The sequence below is a fragment of the Barbus barbus genome (genome assembly GCF_936440315.1).
Source record: "Barbus barbus genome assembly, chromosome: 15".
Classification (NCBI taxonomy): Eukaryota; Metazoa; Chordata; class Actinopteri; order Cypriniformes; family Cyprinidae; genus Barbus; species Barbus barbus.
In genome coordinates this window covers 13,919,798-13,941,111 of record NC_136743.1, presented here as the reverse complement: position 1 = coordinate 13,941,111, position 21,314 = coordinate 13,919,798, and the positions used below count along the sequence as shown (strand labels likewise).

General features: G+C 36.2%; 1 protein-coding gene across 4 annotated transcripts; it reads left to right on the top strand.

The window, feature by feature from the left end:
• Positions 1 to 1,141: 1,141 nt before the first annotated feature.
• On the top strand, positions 1,142 to 21,304 carry LOC306881111 (signal transducing adapter molecule 1-like; the record flags this gene model as incomplete). 4 transcript variants are annotated; one of them, XM_079435023.1, is made up of 14 exons in its annotated part: positions 1,142 to 1,181; positions 6,145 to 6,229; positions 6,331 to 6,406; positions 6,530 to 6,625; positions 6,717 to 6,863; positions 14,590 to 14,680; positions 14,761 to 14,962; positions 15,304 to 15,398; positions 16,128 to 16,216; positions 16,444 to 16,531; positions 16,610 to 16,664; positions 16,841 to 16,994; positions 17,126 to 17,259; positions 19,717 to 21,304. In XM_079435023.1, 14 exons carry the CDS (start codon positions 1,142 to 1,144, stop codon positions 19,889 to 19,891), a joined length of 1,527 nt encoding a protein of 508 aa, XP_079291149.1. In that variant the 3' UTR covers positions 19,892 to 21,304. The 4 variants fall into 4 exon arrangements, with proteins under 4 accessions (XP_079291149.1, XP_079291148.1, XP_079291150.1 ...); XM_079435022.1 differs by having other exon boundaries at positions 1,154 to 1,548; positions 19,717 to 21,302; XM_079435024.1 differs by having other exon boundaries at positions 1,154 to 1,548; positions 17,107 to 17,259; positions 19,717 to 21,302.
• Positions 21,305 to 21,314: the final 10 nt, after the last annotated feature.

The following is a 21,314-nucleotide window of genomic DNA, read 5'->3' as shown; positions in this document are numbered from 1 at the left end:
TAACCTTTCGATTACGAGTCCGACTCTCTAACCATTAGGCCACGACTTCCCCAAATAACTGCTTTCTATTTGATTTTTTTTTTATATAAATGTAATTTATTCTTTTGATGCAAAGGATCACTTTAGAAATCATTCTAATATGCTGATTTGGTGCTCAAACATTTATTATTATATATTACATTTATTTTTTTAATTATATTATTATTATTTTATTATTATTACAGGAATAAATTACATTTAAAAAATACTATATATTAAATGGAATAATATTATAAATGTATTATAAATATAGAATATATTTAAAATATACTATAATTATATCTTACTATACTATATATTAAAATAAGAAAATGTTTTAAATTAATATTTCACAATATTACTGTTTTAAGTTGTATTTTTGGTCAAATAAGCCAAATAGACCATAATAGACTTTAAAACTGTATATTTTTTTTAAATAAATTATAAAACATTTTTAAAATAATTTACATCATATATAAAATATGTAGACTATATATTTAAATTTTTAATTTTATAATGAATGACTAACATTTATGGAAAATCCCCCTTGTCAGGTAGGTCAGTGTAATTTTATTGTGTTTACTTGTTTATTTATTGATTATTATTTACTTGTTTACCCAAAAACAATGTCAAAATATGATGGTTTCGGAATTTATGAATTATCCTCTTTTTAAATCAACATGCAAAACCACTGCTAGAGAAAACACACATTTGTCATTGCAGTTTTTCCTCTTAAACTCTTATATAGCTCTTGACAACTGGTCTGCCTTATCATAAAAGTCACAATTTAATATTTTAACAAAACATGCAATAAGACAAAAAAAGCAACAACAACAACAAAAAAGTGTTCACATCATCTCGTGACTGCTGTGTCAGATAGGGTCTATCATGTGATTAAGTCATGTGACTTTATTTATCAGCTGTATTTTCCCCAACCTTCACAAAGGCCGTTTCTCAAACGGAAGGCTGCATCCTCCGGAGGTCGTATTTGTAGGCTGCATACTTCATCAAGCCTGGTTTATTTCAGTTAACTGAGCATTACATTCGGGAGTCAAAACCATATTAATTAATAACTGTTAATATTCTAAAATAAGATCTTCTTTATGACGTATGCAGCCTACAAATGCGACCTCCGGAGGATGCAGCCTTCCGTTTGAGACACGGTTAGAGTCGTCTTTTTCATTATCCGATTAAGAGATTCCAGTGTCGAATAACAAACATCTCGTTCACATCCCGCTCATATTTATTTGGATATGCCCAGCTGTTTGTGTGTTTTAACTGTGTGGTATGTGCACAGTCTGCACACTCCAGCAAATAGCTCTGTTACCCAGAATGCACCGCTGTAGGGCTGCGAGTAAGTGACTGAGGAGGGGATCCCATCAGCAACATTAAGTGTAGTTTCTATTTTATTATGTTTATTAATTCACTTTTAACCAAGTGCTGACAGGGAGAGGATCGAGCTTAGATTTCGTCGCGTGTATATCTCGGCCATGCCTCTCTTCGCGTCAAATCCCTTTGATCAAGATGTTGGTAAGTTTGAGATGACATGCAGTTAGCAGGCGAGCTAACGGGAGCTCATCTGTGTCTATTGTTGTTCATGGCAACCCACCGGCTTTTTGTTTCTTTTCGATATCACTATAACTGTTTATGGGAATTTCGCAATGGCATTCCATTGATTAAATAATTCCCATTAGTGGTTTTAACCAGAAACTTTTAACGTTGGCTTTAATGACAACAGTTCCTCGGCTCTAGAGAGCTTAACATGTTATTAGCCTGATGGCTAGCCAAGTTTGTAGCTAAAGAAGCTGTGACTGACTGTTAGCGAGCAAAATCTCATTTTCTTTATTTGTATGGCACTGACAGCGCACTATTGAGTAAAAACAGACGCTTTGCAGTCCACTTCAGATGATTTGAGCCTTCTCGGTCTTTAATGGTTTAACGTTAATTCATCCTCGACCTGAAGCGTTCGCACCGGAGCTAACGGTTCACACGGTGACTCTGCAAATGTCTCCAGCTGTTCCTTTTATATATTAAGAGCCGTGTTTGTTTTGCTGACTGATGATATTCCAACTGCATGACTGCATCCTTTATAATAGGCCTTTATTAAGATTACAGTGTTGTGTTGTCTATATCATTATTGTATTATGACTTATGAGTCTGCTGATAATAGTGTTGCTGGGGCAAACAGCCAGTGCAGTTACTTTTACTTTACTTTTGTCATTTAGCAGACGCTTTTGTCCAAAGCGACTTACAAATAAGAAAAAGTAACTAAAACTAAAAAGTTACAACTCTATAAATACTATCTACCCACATATTTAAGAAAATAAAGAAATTAAATAAAATTAACACATGCATATAACAACAACATTTCAATAATAAACATATCAATGAAAAAATTAAATAAAAAGCTACTACTATCCCTTGCCGGTGTCCCTGCCCGGTGGAGTCGCACGGTAGAGTCGATGGTCTTTACACTCTTTACTTTTTTACTTTTGTCATTTAGCAGACGCTTTTGTCCAAAGCGACTTACAAATAAGAAAAAGTAACTAAAACTAAAAAGTTACAACTCTATAAATACTATCTACCCACATATTTAAGAAAATAAAGAAATTAAATAAAATTAACACATGCATATAACAACAACATTTCAATAATAAACATATCAATGAAAAAATTAAATAAAAAGCTACTACTATCCCTTGCCGGTGTCCCTGCCCGGTGGAGTCGCACGGTAGAGTCGATGGTCTTTACACTCTTTACTTTTTTACTTTTGTCATTTAGCAGACGCTTTTGTCCAAAGCGACTTACAAATAAGAAAAAGTAACTAAAACTAAAAAGTTACAACTCTATAAATACTATCTACCCACATATTTAAGAAAATAAAGAAATTAAATAAAATTAACACATGCATATAACAACAACATTTCAATAATAAACATATCAATGAAAAAATTAAATAAAAAGCTACTACTATCCCTTGCCGGTGTCCCTGCCCGGTGGAGTCGCACGGTAGAGTCGATGGTCTTTACACTCTTTACTTTTTTACTTTTGTCATTTAGCAGACGCTTTTGTCCAAAGCGACTTACAAATAAGAAAAAGTAACTAAAACTAAAAAGTTACAACTCTATAAATACTATCTACCCACATATTTAAGAAAATAAAGAAATTAAATAAAATTAACACATGCATATAACAACAACATTTCAATAATAAACATATCAATGAAAAAATTAAATAAAAAGCTACTACTATCCCTTGCCGGTGTCCCTGCCCGGTGGAGTCGCACGGTAGAGTCGATGGTCTTTACACTCTTTACTTTTTTACTTTTGTCATTTAGCAGACGCTTTTGTCCAAAGCGACTTACAAATAAGAAAAAGTAACTAAAACTAAAAAGTTACAACTCTATAAATACTATCTACCCACATATTTAAGAAAATAAAGAAATTAAATAAAATTAACACATGCATATAACAACAACATTTCAATAATAAACATATCAATGAAAAAATTAAATAAAAAGCTACTACTATCCCTTGCCGGTGTCCCTGCCCGGTGGAGTCGCACGGTAGAGTCGATGGTCTTTACACTCTTTACTTTTTTACTTTTGTCATTTAGCAGACGCTTTTGTCCAAAGCGACTTACAAATAAGAAAAAGTAACTAAAACTAAAAAGTTACAACTCTATAAATACTATCTACCCACATATTTAAGAAAATAAAGAAATTAAATAAAATTAACACATGCATATAACAACAACATTTCAATAATAAACATATCAATGAAAAAATTAAATAAAAAGCTACTACTATCCCTTGCCGGTGTCCCTGCCCGGTGGAGTCGCACGGTAGAGTCGATGGTCTTTACACTCTTTGGTCTTCACACTAAGAGGGCTTCACACGACGACTGCCGCGACCGCTGCCGCGGTATAATAACCTTTATTATACCAAACCAACAAATGATCATTTCAATTCAGCTGGACCCACTTTCCTGTTTATCAACTACAAATGGCCAAGCAAGTGCACACACTGACAAGATACACGATACAGTACGAGACCAAACGCGATTTCAGCAACTCTCATCCTAGTAAACAAAATAAGCGTTTCCTAGCAACGGCAAATGCGCTAAACACTGAGACAAGTAAATACACTTACGAGCTGATTTTAAACTTCCGCTGATAGACTGCTTCTCTTAAAGACCACTTCATTACACTGCCTTCTGCTGGCGCTTGAACCCACTTTCCTGTTTATCAACTACAAATGGCCAAGCAAGTGCACACACTGACAAGATACACGATACAGTACGAGACCAAACGCGATTTCAGCAACTCTCATCCTAGTAAACAAAATAAGCGTTTCCTAGCAACGGCAAATGCGCTAAACACTGAGACAAGTAAATACACTTACGAGCTGATTTTAAACTTCCGCTGATAGACTGCTTCTCTTAAAGACCACTTCATTACACTGCCTTCTGCTGGCGCTTGAACCCACTTTCCTGTTTATCAACTACAAATGGCCAAGCAAGTGCACACACTGACAAGATACACGATACAGTACGAGACCAAACGCGATTTCAGCAACTCTCATCCTAGTAAACAAAATAAGCGTTTCCTAGCAACGGCAAATGCGCTAAACACTGAGACAAGTAAATACACTTACGAGCTGATTTTAAACTTCCGCTGATAGACTGCTTCTCTTAAAGACCACTTCATTACACTGCCTTCTGCTGGCGCTTGAACCCACTTTCCTGTTTATCAACTACAAATGGCCAAGCAAGTGCACACACTGACAAGATACACGATACAGTACGAGACCAAATCAGTTAGAATACAAATGCACGCATTTTAGGAAGTACATGAAATTTACCTATAGGGCTATTTTTGCACATTCACATATGAGTTTATCTGAATATGTTCAGGCTTTGCAGATTAAATCATTGTGATGTGGGGAATGTCAGATTGTGATGTACAGTAGCTGCAGATGGCATTGTTTGAGCTGGCCTGATGACATGATGAATTTTCTGTGTAGAATAAGTCTCCTGGCCGGTTTTGTTCATTGTAAATGTTTTGTAGGGGTGTTTCTGTACTAGATCACTGATACTGAACACCACCAGTGTGTTTATGTTTTGGGTGACCTCTGTCCTCTATTTGACAGCTTGCTAGATTGACAAACAGAATCTCACAACAAATGTATGTCATTGGTTAACCTTCTGTAAACGGGGTTATTGTTCTGTCATAAATTAACTTTTGTTGTGGGAAATATTTTCTGTCTGGGCTGGAATGGATTTTCATGGGGGTTTAAACAATTTTGGCTGTTGATTATCAAATTGAATCCACATCAAAGTAAAATAATAACAGTTGCTGTAAATAGAGATTCATAACAAAATATTGTGGCATGATTAACATTCTGGTTGAATAAATTAACATAGAGGTTTCTAAACAAAGACACATTCTTAAATGTAATGGAAACACAGATCTGGCATATACACTACCATTCAAAAGTTTGGGGTCAGTAAGATTTCTTTTTATTTTTTTTTTATTAATAGTTTTATTCAAGAAGGATGAATTAAATTGATTGAAAATGACAGTAAAGACTTATAATGTTACAAATGATTTGTATTTCAAATATCACTTTGTATCACAGTTCCCACAAAATATTAAACAGCACTTTTATTATTGATAATAAGAAATGTTTCATGAGCACAAAACTGAAATGTTTTTGTTTGTTTCTGTAATTTTGTTAAATGCATAAATTCAGCCTTGATGATTATGAGACTTTCAAAAACATGAAAATAGTTTTGCCAACCCTAAATTGTATAGATATATCTGAATTATAACCCATTTTTATAACTCATTATTATTACCGTATAACCTGGGGCTATTTTTGCACTCACATTTTGAATATCTGGGCTTTTTATTTTTTTGCGCATTTCGGTGGCTTTTTTTTTTTTCTTTCTTAGTCACTGGCTAATTTCTGACTCTGGTTTCTATAATTAGGTGTAACAGAGCCTGTGGCCTTTCACAGATACACATTCATTAATTTGCAAATGAATGTTATGCCACTGAATCTGTGAAAATCACAGGAAACTTTTATCATGAGTGATAAACACTTGAGTAACTATTCTTTTGCAGAGAAAGCGACAAGTGAGATGAACACAGCTGAGGACTGGGGCCTCATTTTGGACATTTGTGACAAGATTGGACAGTCTCGCACAGGGTTAGTGAATGAGCATTCTGGATTTTTTTTTCATTCTGGAAGAGTGTCTTTTAGATTAATGGGTGTATAAAAGATTAAAAGTAATTTCTTGTCCTCTGAAGGCCTAAAGAATGTCTGCGATCTATAATGAGGAGAGTGAATCACAAGGATCCGCATGTTGCCATGCAAGCATTGACGGTAAGTCAAATGATTCTTAATGCCTTCTGCTGGATGAGAATGCATGCTTCAATCTCAAGTATGCAAACATCAGAAGCCATTAATGAGCTATCAAGAATCAAATGAGTGTTTTCTCCTCCATAGCTACTAGGTGCGTGTGTGTCAAACTGTGGAAAAATATTCCATTTAGAGGTTTGCTCCAGGGAATTTGCCAGTGAAGTTAGCAACGTGCTAAATAAGGTATGTTTTTCATTTTGTTTGTAGAAATACTGCATGCTTAAATTGTTTAGTCCAGCAGCAAAAGACTGATGTTTTGTCTTTTTTTCTCAAGGGTCACCCAAAAGTGTGTGAGAAGCTGAAGGCTCTGATGGTGGAATGGGCTGAGGATTTCCGTAATGACCCCCAGCTCAGCCTCATATCAGCCATGATCAAGAACCTCAGAGAACAGGGTGTCATCTTCCCTGCCGTGGGCTCTCAGGTGAACAGCCTAATCCAGCTCCTCACTGCACAGATCTGCCTGTTCACTGGATTCTGTAAAATGCCGTAGTAATTTATATAAGTATGTAATTAAATGTGTGTCAGGAGTGCAGTTTCAGTTTAAAGGCCAAATCACAGTCTTTAGAACATAAAACTTGCACAACATGATATTAAAGGTCCCATGGCATGAAAATTTCACTTTATGAGGTTTTTTAACATTAATATGAGTTCCCCTAGCCTGCCTATGGTCCCCCAGTGGCTAGAAATGGCGACAGGTGTAAACCGAGCCTTGGGTATCCTGCTTCGCCTTTGAGAAAATGAAAGCTCAGATGGCCCAATCTGGAATCTTCCCTTTATGTCGTCATACGGGGAAAGGTTACCTCCCCTTTCTCTGCTTTGCCCGCCCATGAGAAAATGAGCTACGACCGTGCGAGGCGAGCACAATATTTTTTTTTTCCTCGAGAGACATCATGGCTTGCAAACGAGCAAAGCATTGTTTTTTGGCACTTCAGATCTGTTCTACTCTGAACTGTCACATACTGTAATAGGGCTGGGTAAAAAATATCGATTCTCCGATTTTAATCGATCTTCAGTTTAACGCAACCATATCGATTCGGGAAATCCCCGAATCGATTCTTAATGCGCGTGCTTCACGTAAGAGGATATGAATATTCACCTCTCGTCCTGAAGGTGTCACCATCTTTCGAATTGCTCCACTAAAAAAAACAACTGTGTGCACCCTATTATTAATGTAGATGTGTATTTCAGTAATAAACTTAAGTAGGAGAGTTTCAGTTACCAGCATTTATATCAAACTATGGATCCCATGTCTGCAAAACTAACATTTTAAATGAAATATTGATAGCTAATCGAAATCAAATCGAATCGAAACCATAAAAATAAGAATCGAATCGAAGAATTGGTCACAATACCCAGCCCTATACTGTAATACAACCCGAATGCCCAATAAAGCTGTTCACATTTACATATTTTCTGTTGTCATACATAAAACAAGTATAAATAGTAAACACGACCCATTAATAATACGTTAACCCTGAATCACTCTCCCTATACTCCTTAAATCCTGATTTATAATCGCAACATTGTCTGATAAAATCAATATACATCTAACTTGCACTAAAAAGCGACTATATGCAGTGGTTTTGGCTATTTTACTGTTTTGCGTCTGAGTAATAAACTGTTAATATTATATAAATATTAACAGACAAATTATGTTCATATTTAAAAGTCCAAACACTCAGTAAGCGACAAGTGCTTGGAAACGCTGTTTTGTAAATGATTTATTGATGAGTCTGCTGCTTTAAGGCAAACTGAAAGCGCTGCTTCTCTGCCGCTCGCTGCTCAGAAAAGACGCAGAGAGAGGTGACACTGTGCCGGCAGAGTCAGACCTCGCGCTCGCGGGGCAGTACTGGAGGCAGGCAAGTCGCTAGGTTTGTTAGTATGTACCCGTTATGGGGAAAAAAGCAACCAAAAGGGTCTGAAAGTTACTAAATATTGTTCTAAACTCGCGCTTGTGTGTGTGAGACACGGGAGCTAATGGCAGCAGGCGGTGGATATTGTTGCGGCCCGCCCAGGTAAAGTCTATGTGTGGGAAACACATAGACTTTATCCAGACACAATATTTTAAACTAACCATTCGGAGACGTCCTGCTGTAGCCGCTGAGTTGCAACTTCTTCATCTGATGCTTCTCCATCCGCATCAGATTCTAGGTCAAACTGAAAAGCTTGAACGTCTGCGTGTCTACGAGCCATTGTGATACATCCACTGTCAACATTAGCGCATGGTACCGTGGCCGCAAGCTACAGGCCACACACACATCCACCCTCCACCTTGCCCCGCCTCTCTCCTCCTCATTAGCATTTAAAGCTACAGAAACGGCACGTCCTAAGGAAAGCTCATTGTGGGACTGGCTCATAGTGGCTGAAATTCTGCACCAAGGCTGAATTTCGGGAACGAGACTTCAGATACAGTACTAGGGACCACTTAGGCCTATATAAAAGCATCCAAAAAACAGCATGTCATGGGACCTTTAAAGAAATTTTCAAATGAAAGCAATCTAACTCCCTCACATTGAGTCAGAAATACACATATACACACACACACACATATATATACAGTGCCCTCCAAAAGTATTGGAACAGTAAAGACAAAATTGCCCGGTTTGCCGTGGAGTTAAGAAATCTGTACATATGAATAAAAGATGAATATGAGACAACTACAAATTGTCACATTTTATTATTGGGTGTTTCAACACAGATGTTTTACCAGCTAAGTAGATCAGCACTTTTAGACTTTCATCCCTCTATCTGATGTGAGCATAAGAATTGGAACAGTTGCCTCACAGGTCTTTCTAAGTGATCAGCTGTGTCCTGTTGCATTAATTCTTCAGATATGAAAAGCAGGGAATGTGTCATATCAGTTATATCCATTGCTTCTGCATTCTGAATCTTACATTCGATGACAACACACACAAACCAGGATGAAGACGACTTTGAGAGAAAAGCAAGCAATTTGGATACTAAAAGAAAAGAGGAAGTCAATTAGAGCTATAGCAAAAACAAAGGGCATGGGAAAAATAGAGTTTGGACACCACCAGCAACAATGACCTGATCGACTGAGGAAAACAATAGCAGTTGATGACAAATCATAAAAGCTGTGAAAATGAACCCTAAAATGTGTCTGTAAAATCACCAACAACCTCCAGAAAGCTGGGGTGATGCTCTGACAATCTACTGTCCGCTGGAGACTTTGACACAGAATTACAGAGACTACAGCAAGATGCAAATCTCTGACCAGCACCAAAAATAGAAAGGCAAGATTAGAGTTTTCAAAACAGCACAAAGGTGAGCCAGAAGAGTTTTGGAACTGCGTCGATGGACCGATGAGACAAAGATGAACCTTTATCTAGGTGATAGGAAAGCAAAAATGTGGAGAAAAAAAGGGAACTGCAAATGATCCTAAGCATACAGCCTCATCTGTAAAGCATGATATAGAAACTTTACTGATGACTTAATGTATGATGACTCTAGCAGAATGAATTTGGAAGGGTACAAAACCATCTTGGCTACCAATATTCAAGAAAATGGCACCAGATTCATTGGGAAGTGCTTCGTATTGCATCAGGACAATGACCCAAAACACCCTGCCAATTCAGTCAAGGAGTTTATAAGGGCAAAGAATTGAAAAGTCTTAGATTGCCAAAATCAATCTCCAGATTTAAATCCGATTGAACATGAATTTCACCAGCTGAAGAGGATACTAAAGGCAGAAACTCCCCAAAACAAGCAACAGTTGGAATTGGGTGCATTAAAGGCTGGGAAAAACATTTCAAAGGATAAGACCAAGAGTCTGGTGATGTCTATGGGTTGCAGACTCACTGCTGTGATTGTGTGCAAGGGATCTGCAACTAAATAATAGCTTTTAATCTTTTACGTCTGCCTTAAATTTAACTGTCCCAATACATATGCTCACATCTAGTAGTAGGATGAACATTAAAAGTGCTGTTCTTTTTATTTGGTAAAATGTGTGTGTTGAAATACAAATAATAAAATGTGACATTCTATAGTTTTGTTTCATATTCATCTTTTAATCATATTTGCAAATGTCTTGACTCCACAGCCAACAGAGCAATTTTGTCTTTACTGTTCCAATACTTATGGAGGGCACTATATATATATATATATATATATATATATATATACACACACACAGTATCTCACAGAAGTGAGTACACCCCTCACATTTTTGTAAATTTTATATCTTTTCATGCGACAACACTGAAGTAGGAGTGTACAGCTTGTATAACAGTGTAAATTTGCTGTCCCCTCAAAATAACTCAACACACAGCCATTAATGTCTAAACTGCTGGCCACAAAAGTGAGTACACCCCTAAGTGAAAATGTCCAAATTGGGCCCAATTAGCCATTTTCTCTCCCTGGTGTCATGTGACTCGTTAGTGTTACAAGGTTTCAGGTGTGAATGGGGAGCAGGTGTGTTAAATTTGGTGTTATCGCTCTCATTCTCTCATACTGGTCACTGGAAGTTCAACATGGCACCTCATGGCAAAGAATTCTCTGAGGATCTGAAAAAAAGAATTGTTGCTCTACATAAAGATGGCGTAGGCTATAAGAAGATTGCCAAGACCCTGAAACTGAGCAGCAGCACGGTGGCCAAGACCATACAGCGATTTAACAGGACAGGTTCCACTCAGAACAGGCCTCACCATGGTCGACCAAAGAAGTTGAGTGCATGCGCTCAGCGTCATATCCAGAGGTTGTGTTTGGGAAATAAGACGTATGAGTGCTGCCAGCATTGCTGCAGAGGTTGAAGGGGTGGGGGGGTCAGCCTGTCAGTGCTCAGACTATATGCCGCACACTGCATCAAATTGGTCTGCATGGCTGTCGTCCCAGAAGGAAGCCTCTTCTAAAGATGATGCACAAGAAAGCCTGCAAACAGTTTGCTGAAGACAAGCAGACTAAGGACATGGATTACTGGAACCATGTCCTGTGGTCTGATGAGACCAAGATAAACTTATTTGGTTCAGATGGTGTCAAGCGTGTGTGGCGGCAACCAGGTGAGGAGTACAAAGACAAGTGTGTCTTGCCTACAGTCAAGCATGGTGGTGGGAGTGTCATGGTCTGGGGCTGCATGAGTACTGGGGAGCTACAGTTCATTGAGGGAACCATGAATGCCAACATGTACTGTGACATACTGAAGCAGAGACTGGGCCACAGGGTTGTATTCCAACATAACTACCCCAAACACACCACCAAGACGACCACTGCCTTGCTAAAGAAGCTGAGGGTAAAAGTGATGGACTGGCCAAGCATGTCTCCAGACCTAAACCCTATTGAGCATTTGTGGGGCATCCTCAAATGGAAGGTGGAGGAGCGCAAGGTCTCTAACATCCATCAGCTCCGTGATGTCGTCATGGAAGAGTGTAAGAGGACTCCAGTGGCAACCTGTGAAGCTCTGGTGAACTCCATGCCCAAGAGGGTTAAGGCAGTGCTGGAAAATAATGGTAGCCACACAAAATATTGACACTTTGGGCCCAATTTGGACATTTTCACTTAGGGGTGTACTCACTTTTGTGGCCAGCGGTTTAGACATTAATGGCTGTGTGTTGAGTTATTTTGAGGGGACAGCAAATTTACACTGTTATACAAGCTGTACACTCACTACTTTACATTGGAGCAAAGTGTCATTTCTTCAGTGTTGTCACATGAAAAGATATAAAATAATTTACAAAAATGTGAGGGGTGTACTCACTTCTGTGAAATACTGTGTGTGTGTGTGTGTGTATATATATATATATATATATATATATATACAGTGCCTCTAAAAAGTCTTCATACCCCTTAATTTTTTTCACATTTTGTAATGTTGCTGCCTTATTTTAAACTGCTTTAAATTACTTTTTTTTCCCACTTCAATCTACACTCAAAATGGCAAAGCAAAAAACAGGTTTTTAACATCTTTGCAAATTTATTAAAAATAAAAACCTTAAACGATTCCATTGAATAAGTAATCATACCCTTATCTGGGACAGTTGAAACTTAGCTCTGGAGCATTCATATTGCTTTTAGATGTTACTGCACTTCGAGTGGAGTTATCCTGTGGCAAATTCAATTGAATGGGTATGATTTGGAAAGGCACACGCGTTTTAATAAAAGGTATAACTGCTGAAAATGCATATCAGAGCAAAAACCAAGCCCTGAGCTCAAACAAACTGCCTGTGGAGCTCAGAGACAGGATTGCATCAAACCGCACATCTGGGGAAGAGTTCAGAGAAAAATTCTGCTGCATTGAAGTTTCACAGAAGCATCTAGTCTCCATTACCCTTAATGGAAGAAGTTTGGAACAACCAGGATTCTTCCTTGAGCTAGCCTCCTGGCCAAACTGAGCAATTGATGGAGAAGGGCCTTGTCTAGACTGGTGATCAAGAACCTGATGGTCACTCTAGTTGAACTCCATGATCATATGTGGAGATAGGAGAAACCTACAGAAGGACAAACATCACTGCAACACTCCACCAATCTGTGCTTTATGCTGGTGTGGCCAGATGCAATCCTCTCCTCAGTGAAGACACATGAAAACACACTTGGCACTAAGGTTCTACTTACAACAGGACAATGACCCTAAGCACACAGCAAGAGTGGCTTATAGACAACTCTGTGAATGTCCTTGAGTGGCCCAGCCACAGCCAAATATTTCTGGAGAAACCGGAAAATGTGCATCTGCCCCCATCCAACCTGACAGAGCTTTAGACGTGAAGAGATGAGGAGATGGAATTGGCAGATAATTGCCAAATTCTGATATGCAAAGCTTGTCATATCATACCCAAAAAGACTTGAGGCTGTAAAGGTGCTTCAGCTAAGTACTGAGTTAAGGGTATGAAGACTTATGCCATGTACTTATATCAGTATGTTTTATATTTTTTTTATTAATTTATGAAGTTGTGACAATTCTGTTTTTGCTTTGTCATTATGGTATATGGAGTGTAGATTAATGTGGAAAAAAAGTAATTCAAAGCAGTTTAACAAGGCTGAACAAGGCTTTCCACAAAACGCGGAAAAAATTAAGGGGTATGAAGACTTTATAGGCACTGTATATAATATATATATATATATATATATATGTGACCCTGGACCACAAAGCCAGTCTTAAGTCGCTGGGGTATATTTGTAGCAATAGCCAAAAATACATTGTATGGGTCAAAATGATCCATTTTTCTTTTATGCCAAAAGTCATTAGGATATTAAGTAAAGATCATGTTCCATGAAGATATTTAGTAAATTTCCTACCATAAATACTTAATTTTTGATTAGTAATATGCATTGCTAAGAACTTCATTTGCACCGCTTTAAAGGCAATTTTCTCAGTATTTAGATTTTTTTGCACCCTCAGATTACAGAATTTGAAATAGTTGTATCTCTGCCAAATATTGTCATATCCTAACAAACCAGACATCAATGGAAAGCTTATTTATTCAGCTTTCAGATGATGTATAAATCTCAATTTCGAAAAATTGACACTTATGTATGATGTTTTGTGGTCCAGGGTCACACGGGTGTGTGTGTGTATATGTGTATATATATATATATATGTATATACGCATACATGCATACACACACACTACCGTTCAGAGGTTTGGGGTCAGTAAGGTTTTTTTTTCTTAGAGTATATTCATTTTTTCATAGGAATAATAAATACAAATGTATGCTTTTATTCAGCAAAGATGCATTAAATTGATCAAAAGTGACAGTAAAAACATTTGTTTTAAAACATATATTTATATTTCAAATAAATGCTGTTAGTTTGAGCATTGTTCTCATAAAGAATTATAAAAAAATATATCTTGGTTTCCACAAAAATATTAATCAAAAGTAGATGAATAAATTTCATAATAAAATAATAATAATAATATAAAATATATTTAAATAGACAAGTGTCATTTTAAAATATATTTCATAATATTACTGTTTTTACTGTATTTTTGATTAAATAAATGCTTTTAGCATATGACTTCTGTCAATAATTATTTTATATTATATGCAGACAGTGTAGAATACAGTATGTTGAGTGTTGATTATATGTTACCCTGTTTGTTCTGTTTTGTCAGACTTTGTGTGAATGAGCCTTAACCTTTATAAGGAGAAAATGTGTATGATATTAAGTAATGAGTTGTTTAACTTTATTTGTTCAGGCAGCAGAACAAGCTAAAGCCAGTCCTGCATTAGTTGCTAAAGACCCTGCAACATCAACAAACAAGAAAGAAGAAGAAGACCTTGCTAAAGGTGGGTGCAAATCTGTAATCCTGAGGTATACAATGAATTGTCTTGATGAAAGAGGTAATCTCTCTCTCTCTCTTTCTCAGCGATCGAACTGTCTTTGAAGGACCAGCGGCACCAGCAGCAGCCTCAGGTCTCTATGTCTGGCCTCTACCCGAGCACCAGCAGCCTCCTCACATCTCACAAGGCTGACGGCAGAAAGGTCAGGGCCATCTATGACTTTGAGGCAGCCGAGGACAACGAGCTCACCTTTAAATCAGGCGAGATCATCACCATCCTGGATGACAGGTGAGTCTGGTTCTGTTCATTGATGGTCACAATGAATTTCACTCACAGGCTATTTGAAATCATTCCCTTCATATGATATTCACTACACATTGGTCATTTTTGTTCTGTTTGGAAGGCTTGTTTGCACTTTGGTCAGTTTAATCAATTCAGCTGATTTTGGTTGCTAAGCTACTAGCACATGACTATGAAACAGAAGTAGTTTGAGGTGGTTAGTAGACATTCAGCACTGTGTAGAGATTGAGTGAATGATTCCAAACACAGCCAAAGAGTTTCATTTCTTTTTTCTTTTTTTTTAAAATGGCAATTATTGGGAGGTGGCTTAAGCATCTCTTCTCTCACAGTGACCCTAACTGGTGGAAGGGTGAGACGTATCAGGGTGTTGGGCTTTTTCCGTCAAACTTTGTGACAGCAGACCTGACAGCAGAGCCTGAGATGAGTAAGTAAAGTTGTCACATCTACTCTTTTCCGCCTGATAGTCTGCAGCCCCTCAAAGTCTCTTCCTGTTTCACAACATTTTCTAATAGTTTTTCTCTTTTCACTTTACCATTCCATTCAAATATTTTTTTTTTTTTTTTTTACTTTTTTGTTGTTTTTTCAAACATGGTAATAATAAGAAATGTAACTTGAGTAGTAAATCAGCATTTTGGATTGATTTCTGAAGGATCATGTGACACTTAAGACGGCAGTAATGACTGTTGAAAATGTAGCTTTTCCATCACAGGAATAAATTACATTTTAAAATATATAAAATAGAAGTTATTTTGAATTCGATTTATTTTATTTTTTCAAAATTATCTGAATTCTTCTTATGATTTTCCATATAAGATCAATTTTAATATTTTACATGTCATTTTTTTTTTGTTGCTTTATCATGCCAAGCAATCATGCCAGCATGATTGGAGAATGAACCAAAGAGCATCTAGAGCTTCTTTGGAAGAACATTTGACCATCTATACAAAGGAATTCACATGACCAATATCACAGTCCTTGTTTTGAAAACCTTCCAAATATCAGTTTTTGTTCATTTCCACGATTCAATCCCATATTTTCAATGTGGTCTCAGACTTTTGTAGCCCAGTGTGCATTATCATAACAATATCCTTTTGGGTTTCTGTTCTCTGCTTATTACATTACATTGTCATCTTTAATATTTTTCTTTCCTTAGTGAAAACAGAGAAGAAGACCGTGCAGTTCAGTGAAGACGTCCAGGTAGAGACGATTGAACCGGAGCCAGAGCCTGTCTACATCGATGAGGTGAGGCTGCATATTTCTCACAGTATAAGGCACTGTATTTCTTATACATACCCCTTACAACTACAAAGCACATGAAATTGCATAGTGAAATTAATGATCCACTATTCACGTTTTCCCTTCAAAGACATCAGATGCTCTCGGTGGAGAACTGTGTTAGAATTAGTCGTTGCAGCTCTCATTGAAGTGTCATGCAGTCTAGTTTGTAATGTCTTTTCAATGTTCTGCAGGAGAAAATGGACCAGCTGCTTCAGATGATCCAGAGTGCAGATCCAACGGATGACCAGTCAGACACCTGTGAACTCCTGCAGTTGGAGGGTTAGTCTAAAACCGTATCTGTATGTTGGTTCTGTGTTGAAAACATTGATTCATAGTTGTTCCTCTTCTCCCAATTAGCTGGTTGCAACCAGATGGGTCCTCTCATTGATCAGAAGTTGGAGGATATTGACAGGTATTCAAAAAGTCCCATCTAAAATCTAATTTAATGCAAATCCATCCTTCCATATATCTAGCAAAGCCTGTAAACTAACCTCCAATTATTTTTAGTGAATGAAATCCAATGAGAAAAATGCACACGTCATTCCCCATAGATCTCATGTGTAATAAATCTGCCATGTTTGTTTTCAGGAAACATTCGGAGCTGTCCGATCTGAACGTGAAGGTCATGGAAGGGCTGTCTCTCTATGCTAAGCTAATGAATGAAGACCCAGTATACACTATGTATGCCAAACTACAGAGTCAGCAATACTACATGCAGCAGACCCCTAACGCTTCCCAACAGGTGAAACTCAAAGTGATCAAAGTGTGTATGTTGTTAGTTTGCTATATATGATTTAAATTTCTATTATAGCGGTTTATTTTTTATTGTTTTGTGTAGTGATATATTAGGGTAGGTCTCTGTTATTTTTTCAGGTGTACCCTGGCCAGTCCACTGGAGGGCAGTATGCATTGGGCAGCACAGCAGTACCAGGATACAATGTTCCAATGGAGCAGCTCTCTGCAATGAACCAAACAGGAACACCAATGGGCGGGCAGCAGGCTCCCAGGTAATCACACTTAACTATATTACACTAATACAATAATTTTAGTATTTTAAAAAAAATTAGCCTGATTTTTATTATCAGTTTTATTATTATTATTAAAAAAAGCTATATCAATGAATTAGTAAAAATATAATAATTTATTATAAGCAATTCATTACTTAAATTTATTGGTAATAATAAATAAAACAAGTTGTATCAGTTAACTGATAATGATAATATTGATGAGAATGATAATAATAATAAAAGTTATATAAATTCCTTAAAAATAATAATAATGTTGTTGTTGTTAAGTTTTAGTTTGTATATTTTATAAAAAAATTTAATAATTAATTATTGTAATTATTATTACATTTAAAATAATACAAAAATCTTTTGACGCCATAATATTTTTGTATAATTATATAAATATTTAATAATAATAATAAATCAAACAAGTTATATCAATTCCTTAATAAAAATGTTGTTTTTATTAAATCATTTTTTAAATATTAGCAATGCCTTAATAATATTAAGTTTATTATTTTGTATATTTAATAATAATTATTTATTTTTATGTCATTATTACATTTAAAATAAAATTTAAAAAGCTGTATTGATGCCATATTATTTTTGTATAATTAGATAAAATATTTAATAATAATAAATCATACAAGTTATATAAATTCCATAATAATAATAATAATGTTGTTGTTATCATCATTATTATTATTATTATTAAATAAATTAAGAAATGCATTAATAATATTATTATTATTATTATTATTATTACGTTTATTTTGTATATTTAATAATAATTTAGTATTATATGTTATTGTTTTTACATTTAAAATAATAAAAAATAAAAAAGCTGTATTGATGCCATAATATTAATGTTTTAGTATAATTAGGGCTGGGCGATAATTCGATAACAATAACTATCGCAATATAATTTTCCTCGATAAAACGATATGAAGAGTTCGATAAATGTTCGATATAATGTTTATGCGCCAAAAGCTCGGATCAAAGTTCAAACTGCCGCGTGGCGTAAGCTCACTAGAGAGTTTACTAATCAGATGCGTTTACTCAGTCACGCGAGCATTAAACTGTGAGATCCAGTGTGAAGCGCTTGAATTCAACGAAGAACACAAATGACTCTGTGGTAGTTTAAAGTTTAAAGCCAAACAGGAGTACATACTTGGACATACTTGACCTGTACATACATAGTTGTCTATATTATATATTGTGTTTTTGCTGCTTTGTACATTTGCCTATTTGGATATTATTATTATTTTATTATCGGTGTCCTGTCCGCCGTCTTTCTGTTGCACTGTGGAACTTCTGTCACTACAACAAATTCCTTGTATGTGTAAACATACTTGGCCAATAAAGCTCATTCTGATTCTGATTCTGAGTAACATTGTGTGCAACGAGACAGTCAGAAGGCTTTTCAATCTACACATTGCCATCATTTACCATGGATTTACTGTAGTAACACTCACTGCACCATTGTGGCAGAAATGTGGGCTATTCACACTGAATTTTATTACAGGAGTAATGGTATATAATTATAGTAGGTATTTGTGATTAAGCTATAGCATGTGTGCATTTATACTGAATGTTTTTAGACTACTGTTTTTCATACAAATAGGTTACCTAAAAACCATATAGTTATATTTTTACCATGGTATTGAGGTGCTATATGTGGTTTTAATTGTGTTTATCATCATTTAAATGTATGCTACTGTGGGAGACCAATGCTTAAAAAAAAACACTTGCCACAATTTTTACAGATGTTACTGATTTTGATAATGAACAAAACTTTACCTCTGCATCCTAACTCAAGCTACTATCAAATGTGCATTTCTAAGGAGACAAAAAAAGTGATATTATTATTATTATTATTATTATTAATATTATCTGGCAACCCAAACCTGTTTCTTGATTTGAAACACTATCACTAATTAGAACATGCAGAAACTAAGAAATACATTTTTCTATTTAGATATTTATTTTGTTAAGGAAAATTAATGGTCTGGTTTCTACAACTTTCACTTTGGAGCAAAAATCTGGCTTTAAACTTGAAAAAAATAAAGATTTTACATTTATTGTGATAATTATCGATATCGACTGATATGAAAAAAATTATCGTGATAATTTTTTGGGCCATATCGCCCAGCCCTAAGTATAATTACATATTTTTGTTGATATTAATAATATAACGAGTTAATTAAATTAGCCATAAAAATAAGAAGCTATTTTTATAATACATTAATAATAATGTTTGTATGATTAGATAAAATATTTAATAATATTAATATTATTATTCAAATTAAAATAATACAAACAAGGCTGTATTATTTATTTAACAATAACCTATTATTATTATTAATGCATTACTGGTAGTGGTGATGATGATAATTATGATATTTGTATAATTAAATTTAAATAAATAGATTTTTTATTATTTGATCTGTTTCTCAGTGATGTCCATATGTACATGGGCCAGCCTCCAGTCTACAGCCCGACCCCTGGCAGCATGCCTCCAGCTGATGTCCAGTCCTACCAGGCTCCAGCGGCCATGAGACAGACCCCCGGCTACACCATACCCTCCACCGAGAGCCAACAGACCCATTACCCTGAGAAAGCCCTCTTATAGGATCCCTAGAGACTCATACAAACACACACACACACTTACAGTCAGAAACAAGGAACATTCAGCTCACAGAAAGATATCTCATCCTTTTCTTTAAGACACTACAAACAAACACTGATTCTGATGAAGACAGGATGTGCCGATTGTTGACTACTAACCAGTGGTGTTCTCACAGAGTGGTTCTGATCCATCTTATACTTCTTTGGTCTCTTTTATAAGAACATCTTGTGGAAGGTGATGAGGAACACTAAGTTATACGGTTTATTTGGCAGCGTCATTATAGTAATAATTAACTGGATGTTTCTTACAGGAAAACACACAGCATGCTTGTGTTGTACATACGTTTCCGTACCAATGTAGGTCCCGATAATCCAGTGTTTTTTCACAACAGTTCCTGAAGGGGAGGTTACGTCGTCATTTTAATTTCTCATCACTATATGTGTGTGTGTGTGTGTGTCGGAGAGAGAGCGTGTTTAGGCCCTCAAGTCATCTCGCCTCTCCTCCAGAACCATGTTGCGAAACACTGCCATTGTCTTGACAGTGACCCATCACCCCAATGTCTTTAAGCTCAGTTTTCAGTGTTAAGATCAGATGTTTTTTAGTGCATTTTATTTATATTTTGATTGTCGTTTTGCTGTTTTAATGGACAGTACTTTAATAGAAGGATGTAATATTCTGCCTGTGTGCAGATGTGTATATACGAGAGCTCACTTCTGTCTTTAGAGCGTAACGTTCAAAGCAGCTGCTTCTTCTGTAGAAAGGGCACATGGGAAATTGAGGAGTAATGCTACTCCACATCATGCACTTTTAATTTACCCTTGTCATTACCCTTATTTCAGATGTGTCCACTTAAAACATACGTTAACTCCGCCCTCGAAGAAGAACCACCATGGCATTAACCCTGCACTCGAACTCTTTTCCATAACTGTTTCAAAATAAGCGACAGAAATACTTGGCTTGGATTTAATTTTTTCAAACTCTCCGTATCTCCTGGGAATTAATGCTAGTGTGTAAATGATCTGTAGCGTGTGGGATGATTGAACTAACCTCTTATTTTCGTAAGTCCTGGCAAGGGCTGAGACTGACACTAAAGAGAGCAGACTCCATCCGTTCATTTACATCTCCTACTCTGAACCAAGGCAGTACCCCACTTCTCTGTCTCTGTATAGCTCGTGTTATCAGAGTAGTTGTTGACGTTTCATAGAGAACATTTTGGGAAATTGGGACCACGGGCCAGTTCTAATGTACCACCTAAGCATTTGCACACGGAGATGATAATCCTTATGTCAACCTTATCCACAGGGAAATGACTGTTTTTGGTGTGTATCAGTTCTATGTACCCCGTTGTTTGTATGCACTATTTTAATCATCTTAATTATTAGTATTCACAATAAAACTAGGCCAAATGTACATGACACATTGTGTC